At 43.2% G+C, this 18,763-nt stretch overlaps 1 protein-coding gene across 2 annotated transcripts in view; it reads left to right on the top strand.

Moving 5' to 3' along the window:
• Positions 1-18,763, top strand: part of syn3 (synapsin III) — a 58,683-nt gene that overhangs the window by 36,215 nt on the left and 3,705 nt on the right. For both annotated transcript variants that reach the window (XM_046874191.1, XM_046874192.1), the window contains exons 7-13: positions 6,523-6,585; positions 11,091-11,233; positions 12,681-12,755; positions 12,840-12,942; positions 17,857-17,988; positions 18,175-18,217; positions 18,383-18,530. In XM_046874191.1, the coding sequence (XP_046730147.1) occupies positions 6,523-6,585; positions 11,091-11,233; positions 12,681-12,755; positions 12,840-12,942; positions 17,857-17,988; positions 18,175-18,217; positions 18,383-18,530 (707 nt within the window). The remainder of the gene's footprint in view (positions 1-6,522; positions 6,586-11,090; positions 11,234-12,680; positions 12,756-12,839; positions 12,943-17,856; positions 17,989-18,174; positions 18,218-18,382; positions 18,531-18,763) is intronic.

Raw genomic sequence — 18,763 nt, 5'->3', positions numbered from 1 at the left:
TGATGGAACATCTGCTGGATCATGCTGTCGAACTCCATATCGAAATCGAATATCCATGATTTTCCGCTTAAGGTTTCGGTGGACGTATTGGAATGGTCTGAAAATTGAATAGATGGATTTATAGACAGATATAAACAGTTTGCGATGTCTAGACGTCTGGGTCAGATCTCTGAAACAGCAGGGGGGTTATTACCTAGCAAAAGTGCTCCAAGGATGGACAGAGGAGCATGGGTACTCGAGGCTTATTGATGCGCACGAGGACAGAAGGCAAACCCAACTGGTCCCATCCCACAGAAGAGCTTCTGTAGATAATGCTGGCTCTGATAGAAAGGACTCAGAACACACTGTGCACCATCATCATCATCATCATCATCATCACAGCACATGCTGATATGATCGCACTTTATATGGACCGTCTTCGGCATTCCAGTTGGTCCTCAAATGATTCGTGAAACATGGTCTGATCTTCTGGGATGCCAAAGGTTCTGGGATAAAGTGTGGGAATAAAGGACAATGGGGGGGCGGGGGGGAAGTAAAGGGGCAAAAAGGGTAGGAAAAAGGACCTAAGGGAGGAATAATGAGTTCTAGTGAGTCACTGCAGTGAAAATAGTTTCAGGTCAGGGGGTAGAAGGGTATATGCGTCAGCGCCCCAGAGGACCAGAGGTGGACCTAAACGGGGATCTCGAACAGACTAAATATAGACGTGGCCTCGGAATCTCCCTTGTTTGCCTGATTACTCATGTTCAGGTTATGCGTTATGTCATATAGGTTAGAAGGATTTCTTCTGACAACAATCACTGGCACGGATTTGGACAGATGATGGAGATGTGCTGGTGGACCCGAGGGCGATATATACAGTATGGAAATGAATGTGGGGCGTACGGATAAACCATGAAGGGGAACGTTCTCGGTGGAATCTAGTGTCAAGATCATTGCCTTTGGCTTGTTCCATTAGTCAGCAGTCACTTTTCACCCACACTTCCAGTCATCGCTGGGTGTGTTTAAGGTCACTGGGACAAACAGTTTGTTCAGATCTATGTTTTATAAGCAGGATTCCCCTTTCAGATCCATTTGGTACACGCCTGGGAAAACTCCGCACTGATAGTAAAGTTCGGGTTTCTTCTAAAACCCTTTAACCTCTGTTCGTCCTGTTCAATTGCCTTCGACTCGCCCCTTTTTATCGCTATGTTTCTTTTAAACTGTTATGTTATGTCTCGCCATGCTGAAGTTTACACACAATCTAAACCTAAGCCTTGTGTACGCAGAAGAGGTCACGGTTTAAAGCGTCTGGGTCGCGATGTGTTTAGATTGCGCTGCTCTGTTTGTGACAACGATGACGCCGCGCGCAGACACGCCGTCTTACGGCGACGTCCTTATATCTCGGAGCAGCTTTCGTTGGAGCTTTGTGGAGATGATAGAGGTGTCACCTTGGTTTTATTGCAGGATACTACAGAGCTTTCCATCAGGAACCTAACCACAAACTATGCAGAAGCCAAGCCAAACATGAATAAATGAAAGAGCAATAGGGTCTAGGGTTCCACGAAAAGGTTATTTAGAGTTGATTTAAACCCTAAAGAGGAGCTTTGAACCTGATTTATGGCATACCACTGAAAGATGCAGCGATATACAACAAGATTGGGCATTATTTTACATTGTAGCATAAAGGACTTCACAATGTTCCTGTTAAAAATACGTGTCTTTCTCATTATCATCTCAGTTCACTGTTTCACGTGATTCGCTTTGTTCCATTGTACACATAAACACAGTTCATTCTTTACCTCATATGAAGGTATGACGTGTGTGTGTGTGTGTGTGTGTGTGTGTGTGTGTGTGTGTGTGTGTGTGTGTGTGAGAATTTTAGTTGAGCAGGCCTGAATAAATGCTGGTATTAGCAATATGTTCGTCGCAGGGAAGAACAAAACCCCTTCACATGCTTGAAGCATCTCCTGATGTTTTCTCCTTCCAGGACCACGGTGTATGTTTTGTCAACATGAAAATTTTCAGTACATAAACGATCCTAGCCACTAGATCCGGGAGCCAATCCACAGGGTCAAAATACACCCCGTATCGTATTCCGGTAAACTCCGAGCTCCGTACACACCCCACTGCCGCATCTTCTAGATGACATGTATTTGAGAGACTGAAGAACCTGGAAAACCCTTATGTTCTAGAGCTCAACCGGGGTTCACGACCCCACTACAGTGGGTCCGCTAATTAATGTCGAATCGCAAATAATTTTTGGTTAAAAAAAAACAAAACATGGGTTGCGTGTACAACAACAACGTAGTTCTAATTGTCTTAACATAATAGAACTGGTGTAATATGATTGGCTTCTATTAATATTTTGCATTTAGGGTCCCATGTCTCCATCGCATAAGGGGTCATTGACCTAAAAAATGTTGAAGACCCCTGTTCTAGAACATTTAAAACAGAAACTAACCAGAGTTTACGATGGAACATGGGGTTTCTGGAGCAGTCAACGTTGATAAAGTATATTACTGCTTATGTTGTATATAACGTTTTGGTCCTAGGCAGTTCTCTTGTCCTACACTAAATGGAGTGTCTGAGAGCTCCGGGGGGGCCAGCAGTAGCTCTTGGGGGTCAGCAGTAGCTCTTGTTCTTCAACCCAAAACCCCTCCAACACCTTAGTCAGTGATGTTTCACTCGTCTGGCTTATACTAACTTTATTTACTTTCTCAGGACACGTCATTTCTCCGTAATATTCCACATCAGACCTGTAAATAGAGAGAGTGTCTTCTCTGTTCGTCACGCCGGCTTCCCGTACAGAGCAAACACAGATGAGAACAAAGCGATGTGTTGGGATCGTGGCAGGTTATTAGCTTCCACTGAAGAAAAACACAAAACAAACCTGGCTTTCTGGTTTGAGGCAGAATGGGTTTGAGACCTCGTTTGTGCTCCTAATTTGGGTGGAAAGGAACTCACGTCTTGAGAAAATGATGCACCTCTCACATTACATGCTAAAAAGTTCAAAATCTTACTAAAAGATCGTATGATATTAGGATTCTGGGGTCAGAACACAGGATAAATCCATGGTACAGCACCCCTGGAGAGTTAAGGGCCTTGCTCAGGGGCCACAAAATACCGGGATTTTAAAATGTTGAGCTAAATAAACTGAGCTCCCACCTACCTTCCTTCCTTCCTTCCTTTCTTCTCCTTGGCTAGTCTAAAAGATAATGAATGGATGGATGGATGGATGGATGGATGAATGGATGAATTCTTTGTAGTATTTCTTTTATTAATCAAAGCACTTTTTTGATTTTTTGCTGAATCATGATGACTCAGATCTGCTTTGACTTAGCGAAAAAGCCTAATAATCTCAATCCAGCCTGCACTTTGGTCCATTAAACCCTCCACAAGTGCTCAACCACACAAGGAAGACTTTTCTCTGTTCTGGCACCTGATTTGGTGGAAGGAACAACTTCCATTTGATGTCCAAGCAGCACCTTCATGTTGTAGCAGAAGTAATGGGATACCTGATTTTTTTTTTCGTAAAAACCATGAGGTTCTTCGCCAAACTGTTCCTGAAAAATTGTACTTTGGAATTCCATTTATTTGAACTAGGAGACCCAAATCCTGTTTCAGCATCACAATGCACCTGTGCACATGGACATATGGGTTAGAGTGGAAGATCTCCTGCTGAGCACCTTTGGGATGAATTACTCACTCTGACTGCACCCCATGGATGAGCACAGATCCCCCACAAAATCTAGTGAAACATCTTCCCAGAGGAATGGAGCTTATAATATTCCATATAATAATATGGAATATTCAAAAAGCACGACCTTGTGCTCAGACGCCCACAAACTTTTCTCAACATAGTGTATATAAGAAACAGAGGTGTGTTTTTACTAGAACCAAAGAGGACCCCCAGATCTCCACAAATCTGGTAGAACATCGGTTTAGATCTGAGACCCATAACCTGTTCCTAGTAGCATATCTGCTTTATTCATTGTAGTAGATGATTCACAGGAACCAGAAGGACACTCGAAGCTGTCTAGCGAAGAACACTTTTGTTCATCTCATGTATTTGCGTCAGCTGTCACGTCCGGTGCCACAGTTTAGAAGATTCCTGTAATGTGTGGAAGTGTTTACCTTTTTACTGCAAGTACCTGGAATGTCACACTGAGGTGTTTCAGCTTTAGGGATCTGAGTCAGAAACGTAACCTCTGTAGCTCTTTTTCTCCGACACTTCCCACACACACACACACACACACACACACACACACACACACATACCTGTGTACAGCCTGTAGGTGTAGGTTGTTTAGATTCAGAAGGCAGAACATTTGCTGGAACACACTCACAGCTTGCCATGTCTGCACAGTTTACTGCAAATGACGGAAAATCACTTCGTAAAACAGATCCCAGACTCTTGACGTCAGTCACCGCAGAAACTGGATAGTTCCTTTTGTGCCCCCGTCATTACTCACGGCCAGCATAGTATAACCGGAGTTATTGGTGTGAAAAGGGAAGGGAAAAAAAATCTTTCCAGACGGTTTTTCATTTTGTGGAGCACAAAAAGCACTGGTGTCCAGCCAGACATAAAGGAAATAGTGGAATTATATTGATATATACAGTGTGGACAGTTAAAAGTTTGTTGGAAAGTTTTCAGTAATATTTTTTTAAGCTGAACCCGTTCATTATTTTCCTCATTTACTAACAAATTCACAAAAAATCCCATCTTGATCGAAATGCTTCCGACTTTTGGGCGAGACATTCCAGACTTTTCCATCTTGTTATTTGTTCCTCATTTATTGCTGGCTCTTGTTCCGGATTTGTTTGGCGCTCACAGTGAAACTCGTCGTCAGGGCCGCAGGAATTCCTTGCGGAATGCGAGCGAGCAGAGATGAAAATCTGTAGATATTATTTCTGCGGGCATATTGCGTCACTCGCGTCCTCGTTAAGTGAATCGTGTTACTTCACCTCTCGCATTCCTTAAAACGTTCTCTATTATCCTTTGAGATTCCGAAATGCGTCTTTTATGTCTGCGTAGACTTGCGTTTGCACCTCCAGTCTTCTGCAAAGATGTTCTGCTAGATTTGTGGAGATCTGAGGTGCAGTCAGTGTAAAAAAATCATCCCAAAGGTGTTCAATAGGTCTGTAGCAAGAACTCATCTGAACATCTGAACAGCTCATATAGAAGCATCGTCATGCTGGAACGGGTTTTGGTCTCCTAGTTAAAGGGAAGGAAACGTTTCATGCCACAGCATCCGAAGATGTCTGATACAAGTGTGTGCCTCCAAGTTGGTGGTAACAGTTTGGGGTTGAACCATATGAAGCAGGTGTCGCCGAAACCAACAATTCAACACAATGCGATTCAATGCAAAAAATACAATAATCAATCATTTCAATACGGTGCAGACAGTAATCGCTTTTATTTCTTCGCTCCAGACAGACACATCAAATTTATCAATGGACTTTATTAAGCGACTAATTCTAACTTCAAACAAACATGCTTTTGAAGTGCAAAAAAAAAAAACTAAGGAAAAAGAAATAAACCCAGACGTTCTTTTCCTGTTGTGTCTGCAAGAAGACGCAGCTCTGCCTCTGCCATGTTAATCTCTATTGTAAGTGACTCTCAGGACGCGCCTCGGCCTCCGTAGCGCCGCAACGTTGCTTCAGAAACGGTCTACATCCACCTAGAAAATATAGAACACAAATTATTGGTTATTTTCATGTATATCTTCTTAAATTTCACTTTGTTTTCATTGAGTCGATCATTTCACCCTCATCGTCTCGTACCTTTTTTTTGTCTCGAAAATGAAGATTCTGTTCCTCACAAACATCACGTCAGGTATATAATTATGAGTAAAGACATCTGTCCGATTTCTTCCCCTCCTCCTCATTAAAACATCTGGATGGAATCCTTAAATGTCACTCTTTGCTTTCCGTTTCCAAAAGACAGTATTTCTGCCCTCCAGCTCACTGATCCTTTGGGTTGTTATTTCTAACAGTCATATGTTATTGATGTTTAATTCCCATTCCATTAGTCTTTCTCTTTCTTCTTCCTCCCAAACCCCGTCCCAAAACATTGCGGTCTCCACATCCCTGTTCCAGGAACGATTTCTTTTTGTGTTGTGATAAAACCCACATTCTTCCTGAAATATTTCACTACCTAAACACCAGGGTTTTTTTTTTCTTTGCTTCCCTCAATGGCTTCATTCATCAGTGGAGTCTGAAGTTGGTCAAAATTGTGTTGGAGGTATTTCTGGATTTAGAGCTGGTGTGTGGTGGAGATGGAGATGTATATAATAAAGTATCCGAATTAAGACATACCGATTATGGATCATGTGTATGTGTGTGTGTGTGTGTGTGTGTGTGTGTGTGTGTGTGTGTGTGTGTGTGTGTGTGTGTGAGAGACCACTGAACCAGCAACTTGTGGTGAAACCACTATGTGCCCAGAGAACAGTGACTAGCCTGAAACTTGCATCTCATCATCAGCTCAAACAACTATCTCTAAAATCTTCTCTGATGTGTGTATGTTCTTTTTCTCCTCCTCAGATGCCCACACCGTCATTTCCTGTTGTAGTGAAGATGGGGCATGCCCACGCCGGCATGGGAAAGGTAAGGATCACGATTCATGAACTAAAGAATCACAGCACAGATCTTCAGAGAAGAATAGTAGGTTAAATATCTGGTGCATCAGCAGAACGTCCTAGATCAGGTGGACCTCCAAAATTGCTGATATTAAGTCATGACGTATAGCGACCACTCGTTCATTTCAGCATCAAGGTATACAATATACCAAAAAAAAACGTTAGCTGTCTATTTCTTGCAAGTTCCTTCAAGTCCAGAAGCTCATTTTCTCCATTGTTATTGCACGGTCCACGTAGACAGAAGCTTGAAAGGTCAACAGAGCATCTGGTTCAGGACTTTTGTACATGAAAAATTGGGTATAATATTGTATCTTCACATTTAAAAAAAGTCTGGTCTTGACCACACCCACTTCTAGAATTTCATAATTTAATAAAGTCTAACTATGTGCTTGTATTGGTCATTTGTTTCGGTGACCATCATCTTCAGGGCTCTGAAAATTCAGGGGACAATGAGAGCAATACCATATATATTTTTTCTTTTTTCGAACGCCTTTTCTTCAGCTCCCCTATCCAGTCTTTGCAGATTTTGCTTGACGTATTCCTATTGGTTCCTGAATTTATTCCAGCTACTAAATAAATGTCACCCTGAATCTGGTCTGGAGGAATCGTCTGAGTTTTGGATCAAACGGAATATTTGTACTGTATACACTGATCAGACCTCACATTTTGTCCTCGAAGATGATTTTAGAAGCAGTGTTTGACAAATTGTGACATCTAGACGACTGGGTCAGAGCGTCTCCAAAACTGCAGATCTTGTGGGCTGTTCCTGGTCGGCATTGGTCAGTATCTATCAAAAGTGCTCCAAGGAAGGAACACTAGTGAACTGGCGACAGGGTCGTGGTTGGTCCAACAGACGAGCTCAAACTGCTGAAGAAGTTCATGCTGTTGATGCTCGACGGGTCACGACTGTTTTACCAGCAAAAAGGGGGCCGACACAATCATGTCATAATGTTATGTCTGATCGTTTATCTCCTGTACACAAACCAGTCGTGTTTGTTCAATGACCCCTCGCATTACATCTGCCTTCAGGATGCTACCGATGTTTTTCGGAAAGACGCTCAGGTTTTGGAAATCTAGACTGTGCCAGGTTGCACGTCCTTTTTTTAGAAACCTGAAAATATTTTTTTTGGAAACAGCTCTGCCAGGCTGCCTGACTTGTGTACATTCTCTAGCAGTGACTTCACTTCTGCAGTCAATATGTCCAATTGAATTTGGATTCGCAGCTCTCCGGATGGACTCCGGTGTTCAGGTCGCAGTGTACAGTGGAAAATATTTCTCAGTGGACCGTAAACATGGCATCAGCGTTGTTCCTGGGGTTTTTGGATGTTTCAGATCTCACAGCATGCACCCCTCTTAGGAACTAGTCAAAATTTATCAGACCCTTACCTACATTCAAGTGGCATTAAGCTGTTTACGCTCTGAAGAAAATGTTCACATTTTTGACCTCCAAAGTATTTTCCAAACCCTAGAAGCTGGAATTCTTCAGCAGGGATTTGTTTAGTTGATTTGCTCCATTTTTATCCTGGCTCTTGCTTTCTGGTATTAGTGAGGCCTCCAGAACCTGCCCATTACCTGCCCATGAGCAGCAGAAGCAGCGTAAAGCTAGACTTGCGTTCTCATTGCAATCGATAGACCCCATTGTTTCCCATTTTTTGGTGATCTTCTTGTTCCGCAATAGCGATTGCATTATATTAATTAATGCTTGTGCCCTTTGATGTTTTGCTCAATTGGTTTATTAGCGGTTCTTTCTAGCAGTGGGGTCAATTTCCAGTGGTTGGATGAAGTACACAAAGCATGTCGTGGAGTTACAGGGTTCCTTTAAATGAATTTATCTGAAGTACTGTGATTTATTAGAGCTATAATGTTCTTTATCAACTCAGTTCATATGAAAAGTATCAGTACAGATACACGAAAAACCCACTTGAGCACAAGAACAAGTTACTTCTGACTTTCACACTGCTACGGTTTCTGCATTCATTGCCTGCTCTTATCCAGGGCCAAAGCTTTGATCTGAAACGTGTATAAACGCTTCTTAATGGACGTTGAGCAGACCGAACACTTGTTCGGGTCAGTGAGTCAGGCATTTGCATTTGGTGGAGGATCAAGCTTTAGTTTTGACAGCCTTGATGCCGGCTTTCAGCGCATTAACTGCTGCTGTGCCGCAGTCTTGGGTTTCACTTTGACCGACTGGAATATGAGTGTTCTTCTTCTCTGGTAGCGTGGCCTTCTGTCAGCTGCTGTTTTTCCTTTAATCAAGCCTTCCATTGACCTTAAAATTCACAGTATTTGGTAGACTCTCTCATCCATATCGCTAGGGCTCCTGAGTAAGGCCCTTAACCCAATAGCTGCTACTCAGTTATATGAATGAGATAAATTGAAGTCGCTTTAAATCCCAAGTGCCATCAATATAAATAATGCAGCTGAGGATTAAGGGATTGGTTGCAGCCTGGTGATGCTGGGATTCGAACTCTGATCACTTTAACATCTTATCCATTAACCTACCAGGATTTGAATCTACTATACGAAGTCCAGTGGCGTAACCGATAAGTTACCGCCTTCCTTTTTTTTTTTTTGCTCAGTCACATGTATCGCTGTGTCTTTTTCTCCAGCATGGTTCTATAACTTATATAAATGGCTGGAGTTGACGAGTGTGAGGTCATGGTCTGAGTTTGCTATTAGTATTGGCAAGGAACCGACTGCAGGGGAAAAGTCCGCTCGTGGCGTGAGGAAACCGCCCTGGTGGGCCAGAACGTCATGAAGTTGTTTTTTAGTGAGGAAACCTTGCAACAAAAAAGACCCACAATTACATTCATACATGAACAATATGATACAGTGGGTTTATATATATATACTGTATATTTAAATCTACATTTACCAGAACGTTTTTGGTGCACGTCCCAATGTAGATACAATCAGTAAAGTTATTCTGATTGATCACCTTCAATGCAACATACGGCACAGTGTCTTCAGAAGGTGACCAACATGAGGTCCATCATAACCCATATCTTCATCATAGAGATTCTATTTCTGGATCTGGACTGTAGAACTGAAGACGGTCCCAGCATCGTTTTTTCCAAATAAGGTTCAAATTGTGACTAGACTAGAAGTCTACAGGAGTTATTAGATCGGTGTTCTTCTCTGAACGCTTGAGATGAATAGAAGATAAAAAGATACAAGCTGCGGAATTTGCGCTTTTTTCACACAACGTCGTTTCATGTTTATAGGAGAATTACATTTCAGTATATTTTGCTTTTGCACGGTGAGTCCGCACCTTTATACATGCCTGCAGCTGGTGTGTGTGTGTGTGTGTGTGTGTGTGTGTGTGTGTGTGTGTGTGTGTGTGTGTGTGTGCTAATGTCTGTTTACATTTGTCTGTGTATCAGACAGGGATAGAAGGGTGTGGAGTTCGAACTTTTATGATCTCAGTCCAAACGTCCCCGATGACAGGGAGGAGGAACGTTCAGGGAATTTCCATCACAGAATACTCGAGAAGCAGAAGATCAGACGATTATTCGATCGTTTTTTGCGCGCAAAGCTACCTCTATACGAAGGTATAGGTCGGAGTGGAAGATCTTGAGGTGCCTGCTATACATCTGTAAACCCTTTTGAAGACCTCTGGTCTCCTCACCTCACCTACATCACTTTAATAACACCCTTGAGCACAAATCTCCACAAATCTATTGGAGCATCTTCTTAATAAAAGCAAGTGGAGATTAAACGCGGAACAGTCCAGGAAATTCTGCGTTTTCACTCTTTGCACCCACGACACGACCACGCTCGACCTTTCGGTGAACCGATAGTGAGATTAAAAACGCGAAGGAAACCACAGGGAGGGCAGGAAATCCTCCGAAGGAGCCTAACTTTAGCGCTAGGAAGCACCAGGAACGTTTGACGGATAAGAAAACATCTCAACGTGTACTCAGGAAGATACGCACGCCGAGGCCAAAAGTTTGTCTACACCCGAGCATTTTAAAATCGAGATGTGCTTTTTCGGGAAGATGTTTCACCATATTTGTGGAGATGTGCTCATTCAGATACAAGAGTGTTATTAAAGTCAGGTAGGCTGCGGTGAGGAGACGTGAGGAGACAATACAGAGCCTCTATAGCAGGAGATCCTCCACTCCAAGCCATGTAAAGCATATCTTCATAAAGCGCTAGCTTCAGGAGCATTGTCAGGGTGGAACAGGTTTAGATCTCCTAGTTCGGGTGAAAGGAAATATTTCATGCTGGCTCCATCCTATACGACTGTGTGGCACCAAACTTTGGGAGAAGAACCACATCATATAGATCATATAATTATGTAGAACCCCAAAAGATCTCAGCGGTAAAGTAAGAAGGTGTGGATGAAGTTCAGATGAAGTCTGAACTTAAATACGGAAAGCCAAAGGTGTCAAAGGTGGTTCCAAAGTAGCAGACGTTCTGCTCTCGTGCCGTGTTTTATTCGTTTACAGCTTCGCCTTATGTGCCTGCTAGATCAAGGTGGAGAATTCGGCCGACTTCCAGGACATCACCAGCGTGGTGGCTCTCACCAAGACCTACGCCACGGCCGAGCCTTTTGTCGACTCCAAGTACGACATCCGGATCCAGAAAATCGGCAGCAACTACAAAGCGTACATGTAAGGATGAAATTCCTAATAAATACACCGTGCGACCAAAGGTTTGTGGACACCTGATTGCTTTGTTGTCATTGTTTTTTTGTCTCCATAATAATAATAATAATAATAAGCTCCACTCATCTGGGAAGAAGATGTTCTCCTAGATTTGTGGAGATTCTTTCACATTCGCACGTTCAACAGGATTATCATCCATACAATTGTGAGAAGAACCACAAAAAAAATTGGGTGTCCAAATACTTTTGGTGTGTACGATGCACGATTATGTGTGTGTATAGTCCCGTGCTTTTTTTCTTTCATGTATATCTTTGTAAGCGTAGATGACGTTATAGAGACACGGAGACTAACGTGGCGTACGTCCATGAGAACTGGTTCACCACACGTGTCCTGAATCAGCGTGATGAATCAGCGCAGCTGCATAACCATTATGTGGGAAGCCTCAGCACTCAGAGTCGCCAGCGGTGTGGCAGCAGACGTTCGCTTTCCTACTAAACATTCCCTTCCTAGTCACGCGCTCTCTCCCTCTTTCTTCCTTCCTTTTTAAAGTGTGATGTTGCCTGTAGTTTTCCAGCACACCTGCATCTCCTGGACATCATATGATCTACACGCACAGTGTTGGTGTCAACATCAAGACATTAGTTTATCATTTGTGTCCTGTGGTGGATCTGGAACCGGTTCTGAAGAACCACAAATACACCACATCCACAACTACGAGCAGTCTATACCTGGAGGAACCCAAAGAACCTGCAGGAGACCAAATTTCATTGCAAGAGCAGATAAAATTGTGAGGAACATGCAAGGAATGATGCTCACTAACTTTTAAGACAGAACTTCCTTATTGAAAATGATTAATGAAGAAACAATGTAAGGCCTAAAGTTTGTGGACACCCAAAGATTAGTGTGTGCTTTTTGAACATCCCATAGTCCCCATGGAGATGTTCCACTGGATTCCTGATCCAGGTCACGAGGCCTGAATAGCAGCTTTATAGCTCTACATACACTCTAGATGAGCATTGTCACAGGTTTGGTTCAAGTAAAGGAAACATTTCATGTTCCAAACCCGTCCTATACAATCGGAGAAGAACCGCACGTGCCTTGGAAACGTTCTTCTGCGTGCCGCAGTCAGAGAGGGAAAGTGGAGAGAAAGAAAAAACAACACTTATCTGCTCAAACAAACCGTGTCACACACGAGCGCCTCTTCCTGTTTCGGACACACAAAAGGAAGCAGAAGCGACACCATTCCGACTTTGAAACGGAAAAAAAATGCCTCTGCAATCACTCAATCAATCTGCACCAGGTTTCCATTAGTGCGTGTCAGGTTGATCCATGGCCTTGTTAAGAGCAGGTCTCGAATTTCACAAGGTTTTGGAGTCAAAGAGACTGAAAGGGTGATGAAAACCTTCTCCACGCTTCACTTTACCTTGGTTCTGTATTGTCTTTTTTGTTGTAGGAGAACCTCCATTTCGGGGAACTGGAAGGCCAACACTGGGTCTGCTATGCTGGAGCAGATCGCCATGACAGATAGGTGTGTTCGAGCATGTGATCCAACGATCGAAACGTGGATAACGAACGTTTCAAAACCAGTGACTTTGGATTGTTTTTTTTTTAGGTACCGTCTCTGGGTGGACTCGTGTGCTGAGATGTTCGGAGGCTTGGAAATCTGCGCGGTGAAGGCCGTTCATGGAAAAGATGGCAAAGATTATATTATCGAGGTAAAGTCTTTCTCTTCATCACCGTTCTCCATGGATACTTTCATACACACACACACACACACACACACACACACACACACACGTTCCTGTGTGTGAACATGAGTTTTCTTTTCTTTGTTTGTTTTGTCTGTATTCAGGCATGTTGATATTGATGTTCTTGGTTTTAGCCAAAACAAGCAAAGAGTCGCACTGAGATTAAAACCTGTCTCGCTGATGTTCTACCATATGTGTGAATCGAGTCTCACTGTATTCCGAAGAAACTCTCGAATCAAGACTCGTGGATTTTACTTCATGTGCTATCAGACGTCCATCCACGTGGATCTGAGGATTTTATTTTCAGACACAATTTGTGCCTTTTCACTTATGATCTTATTAATGTGCACCTGATTCGCATCTCTTCCCATGCAGTAATCTCCGAGTTGTGGTTTTGGGGCCGTAAACCACACACAATAGACAAGCGTATCTCCAGCCAGCCATTTCATTACATCTCGCCATGTTTAGACTGGAGAGACAATGGAGGAACCTGGAGACATGTCGGGTCATGGCAACTTGATAGCGGAAAAAAAGCTAAATAGTTCTTCTGATGTGTTTGATGATGTTCAGCCCGAGCCAGGAGAAGATGTGATAAAAAAAAGATGTTGGGGAAGGAACTTGTTGGGATTGAGGATCGTCCAGCTTCATGACATCAGCGTGTAAGAATCGGGCTTAGAAAAACTCAGACGAAGGTGGAAGAGAAGACATACCTGATTCATTCAGAAAGGAAGGAAACTAGCTTTTTCATCTTCAATAACTCCTGGACCCTGTTCAGGTTCACATTAGATCCTGAGCTTGAACGTGAGGGTGTGAATCACCATGGATGGACCACCAGTCCATCACAAGACACCACACACTTATTCACACCTTTTATACGTGGTAGATGCGGTGTATCGAAGTGAGTTGGCTGATGGATGATATCAATGACCCCAAACCAACACCACCACCACCACCGCCCATCCCAAAAAATCGAATGTAGAACAAAGACATGTGACGTATCAAAACGCTCACTTGACAGAAGGAAACGACTTTGTGTGCTTTAAAATAAACGAATATCACGTTTGTCTTAATAAACTTGACAGCCTCTAAAAGCCTTGTTTGTTGTCACGCCAAATCTATGATCTACAAGTTCTCCAGCAGAAGACCTGATAGAGCATAAACTGTGTAAACCTGCCCACTGATAGACCGAAGGGCAAACGGTTGAAGTCACTGTGCGTAAGAAGAAAAAAAAACACTCCTCCTCCGCCACCACTGCTTCTGAGAATCCCAGCATTCTAAAGGCACTCGTCAGGTTTATTTATAACCCGGCAGCTCGTGTTGCGCTCATCGTAGGACACATCTGTGCAAACCAGCCGACGCTGCTCAGCGTACTTTCTGTTGTTGTAATGAGCTCACATGGAGCAGATCAGTCACATTGATGATGGTCCAAACACCGGACAGGAATCTCTGTCTGCCTCGACTCTGAGGTGATGTCATGACAGCAGATATCTCACTTTGGTTTTCTAGCTCACATTTCTACTCTGAAAGACGAATGTTTTCTGTCGACCGTTGTCTTATCTTCTCCCTGGAGAACGGTGGGCTGATTAAACGCAGATACGTGAATTTGTGTCTTTATAAAAGCTCGGTTGGACGCTTGATGGATTTGCTACACAGCTCCCTGGTTCCATCCTGAGCTGTCCATAATTACTGTTTATGTGAAATTTCCAGAACCAGGTATCCTCAACCTTAATTCAATTTCAGACTCAAACCTGCTCCAGCATGGAAATGCACCTGTGCACATGTGTGGAAAATCTTGAGTGGCCTGCTATAGAGCTATAACACCTGTGGGATGAATTAGAACACACCCCAGGTCTCCTCACCTACCTAACGTCCTTGTGGCTGAGCACAAATCTCCACTGGAACATCTTCCCAGAAGAGTGAATATCTAATGTCTATACAGTGAACATTCCATTCTGAAAACTGCACCAGGGCAGGTTATTTATTAGCCCCATTAACATTCAGGACACACCAGTGGCTCAATTCCAGGCTTCAGCATTTCTTACATGCATTTACGAACATGTTGTAGTTACTGAATAATACGCCGTAAAAAACGATCAAGCCAGGAGTTTTGAGGAGCAGTCAGGAAATCACATCTACATTTACATTCAAACCATACACGTTTTTTTTTATAATATCAGCTTTTTCCGAATCATTGCACATTAACATTGGAACATTGGGAATTCCTTTCAGTTCGGTCACAGCTTTTTTTTGGGGACGTGACAGGAAGCATCGCTCTCCAGGGATCTGATGACGCAGCACATTCCAGCTCTGAACCCTTCCTCAGTGGGAGGCGGAGAACTAGGTGAAGCCATAATATAGGAATGTGTAGAATGTAACTGCAAGCATATGTAACATACGTTCCTCTGGGGGTTCTCAGGTTGATTTTGATTCTTCCCAAGCGCTGGTGGTTTGCTGGATTGTCTTTAGGTGTCCTTCACCGTTGACCGTTGTTTGTTCTGTAATGTGAAGGTATGGATCCGCCGACCAAAGCCTTTTAGATGGTACACAGTTATGAATCCAGTAGTTTTTATTCTTCTACCTTCATGACTAGAGTGCATGAAGCCGTCTGGGCCGCTTCGTGTTTGTGTGGAAACGTTATGGAAAACATCGATGAAAACAGGCTCGAGCGCCTCACGTCCAGCATGCAGAGAGATGATCTAACCTTGCCGTCTGCTGAAGCACTCCACAGTAAATTACAGGGAGGTGGTGGGGGGTGTGGTTGGACAACGGGGATGGAAACGGCTGGTGTTTGAAGTCGGTGCCCGGGCAGTGGCTGCTCAGTGGCTGTGGTTATGAGTAACAGGCAGAACCTCCCTACTGCTCCTTCTGCTTCAGGAAGGCTTATTTTGAGTCCGGCCTTCATGACTGTTTCTGATCGTTTGTTTACAATAACAGCGCAAACCACTGAAAAGAGCTCGTTTTACACCCATCGACCACCACAACATTCAAACCACCAGCCTAAAACTTTACTGTTCCCCTGGTGCCTCCAGAACAAGGTGTTCTGTGGTGTCTGGCACCATGTCAGATGTCAGAAGCAGTTCCTTAAAGCTCTCTTCATGGATTGTCCAGGATGTCCCACAAACACTTCATTAGGATTGAGACTAATGAATTTGGAGGTCAAATCAAGACTTGGAGCTCTGTTCCTCAAAGTGTTCCTGAACAGCGTAAATGAGATTTTGATAACGGTAGCGCTATTACGGAACTCCGTTGCTATGAAACAGTGATTAGAGACGTGATACATAACATCCACATGAACGTCTATCAGCAGATATTATCTCATAACACCTCCTCCAGCTCGCTTTCCCTCTCAAAATGTAATAAATTTAAATATATTAATATTAAATATAATATGTATGCGGGACATAAGTTTAAAATAAATAAAAACAGTTCCTTTAAAAAAAAAAGACAATAAAAAAAAAACAGCACGTGGCATCAGTAATTCACCTCTAGAGGCCGCTCTCGTACTGTATAACGCAACCCGGAAAAACTATCGATATGGATTTTTGCTGATAGTTCGAGCAATCAGCTATCGGTTTTGCTGATGAATCAGTCTTAACCCCCTGCATACCAGGAACACTCCACAATACCAGATGTTCTGGAGATGCTCTGGACCATTGTATCTAGATAATTAACATAATTTATTTCAAGTGTCGAAAGTGTGAGCGTTATGGCTGATTATGATCTTTTTGGGGGTTAAATAAAAAAAGGAACTGCTTCGAGGAAAATTCCAAAAGTGAAAGCGATTTTAAAAAAAGCACACATATTGTACAAATCCCAAGAGATAATAAAGCAATATTTTAAAAAAGCCTCTCTGCTCCAGCCTTTCCTCACTCCACCTCTTCCTCTCTTTCTTGCTCTCAGCAGCTCGCGGTCCTTCCCCTGTCCCAGACTTTGTTTACACCAGAGAACTGCTCACATGTAAGCAAGCGGCCAAGACACGAGGCTTCTACTTCCCCTGTTCCTCCTATTGCCCCTGTTTCAATCTTCTCAAACCTCGACTCGTCTGTTTTGCTGCCCGTGTGATGTGACACACCTCTTTCCCAGTCTAAAATCCAGCCCTGGGCACATGTACTGCATGAGTCACTGTTGTGGGACAAAGTTTACAGCCTTCGTGATTTAAAACTTTCCAAAAAGAACGCAGCCATGTACCCGTCACGCTCTGCCTCGAAACACCCAGACCTCATCCCAGGCTTCTTCCTTGGTTTTCTTTTATTAGGCCACAGCAATCCTAGCTGGAGCCCTTCAGCATGATGAGCACAGCTTCTGACTTTCATATTCTTCATCTTCTTCTTGCTCATGATGTCTTTGTCCTGCAGAATCCTGCAAAGCTTCTTAAATGAGCATAAATGAGTATAAAAATGGACTTTCGACATGTATCGGGAATTTTTTCCGCCCTATCTATGTTCTTCCAGTTCCAGATTTTGAGGAACACAATTGTCTGTTCCAGCATGACAATGCACCTGGACATAAATGGGGATTAAATATGGAATGGGATGACAATTTACTTAAATATTAAAAAACTAAACATGAATTTTTCCAGTATTTCACACTAGGGCATGTTAGATCCACCTACTGACATGTATGTGGAGAACCAGAGAACCAGGAGGAAACCCACTTTTTTAACATCACGCTGTGAAATATTTCATTTGGCCAGTGGTTTAGATTTTTTTTATCAAGATAATAGTTCAATATTATACATCTAATTCAATTTATTAAAAAAAATGGCTCTGACAAAATGCCTTTTTGATCTTATCTTAATTTGATTTTTTACATTGTAATACTGACACCCAGTGGCCAAACATGGGTACTGCAGCCTTTTGGTTTGATCTGGTGTTGTTTCAGGTGATGGACAGTTCCATGCCTCTGATTGGTGAACATGTGGAGGAGGACAAGCAGCTCATCGCCGATCTGGTCCTCAACAAGATGACCTTTGCTCTACTTGGCGTCACGTCTCCTCAATCATCTAATGGCAAGGTGCACAAAAAAAAAAAAACACTACTTGTTCCTGTGTCAGGGTGAATCCTGGATTGTGGTTGGATGGAAGGAGGTTCACACCTCACACCTACACCTGGATTAGCATTTCTCCCATGCTGAATTAGATATCATTAACCTACCTGGTGCAGGATAGCATTATAATGCGTCACTATGTCTCTGATACAGGCACAGCCCGGTCCTCAGACGACTCAACCCAAACGAGTTCAAGGTGAGCCGCAAAGCACACGGAGATCAGGTAGTACCGAATCAAGTTCCTTTCTAGGAACGGAGGAGCGACGTGTTTCTCCAGACGCACGTGTAATCGCGCATATATGGAGTTGCACTGCTTTGTATAAGTGTGTGTGTGTGTGTGTGTGTGTGTGTGTGTTTTTAGGAGGTCCCCAATCAGGCTCGGCCTCACCATCTCAGTCTGCACAGGGTTCTCCACAGCGAGCCCGCTCCGCCAACACTTCTCCCAGCCAAGCCTTCCAGCCCGGCCCAATCCCAGCATCCTCCTCTCAGAAACAAGCACCACAGCTCAAGTAAGTTCTTCATCTTCTCTATTTTACAACATATATACACTGTATATGGCCAAAAGTTGGGGGACACCTGACGGGGGGAACTTGGTGTGGGCTCCTTTTCGAACATCTCATTCCACATGTCATCTCCATTCTCCGTTATAATAAGCTCCATGCTTCTGGGAAAATGTTCCACTCGTTTTTTTAGATTTCATAGCTCTACAGCATGATCTTCCACTCTGACATGATCTTCATGG

The sequence above is a fragment of the Silurus meridionalis genome, chromosome 18, assembly GCF_014805685.1.
Source record: "Silurus meridionalis isolate SWU-2019-XX chromosome 18, ASM1480568v1, whole genome shotgun sequence".
NCBI classification, from domain to species: domain Eukaryota; kingdom Metazoa; phylum Chordata; class Actinopteri; order Siluriformes; family Siluridae; genus Silurus; species Silurus meridionalis.
Note: the sequence above shows the minus strand (reverse complement) of the source record. Positions and strands in the feature narration are given on the sequence as shown.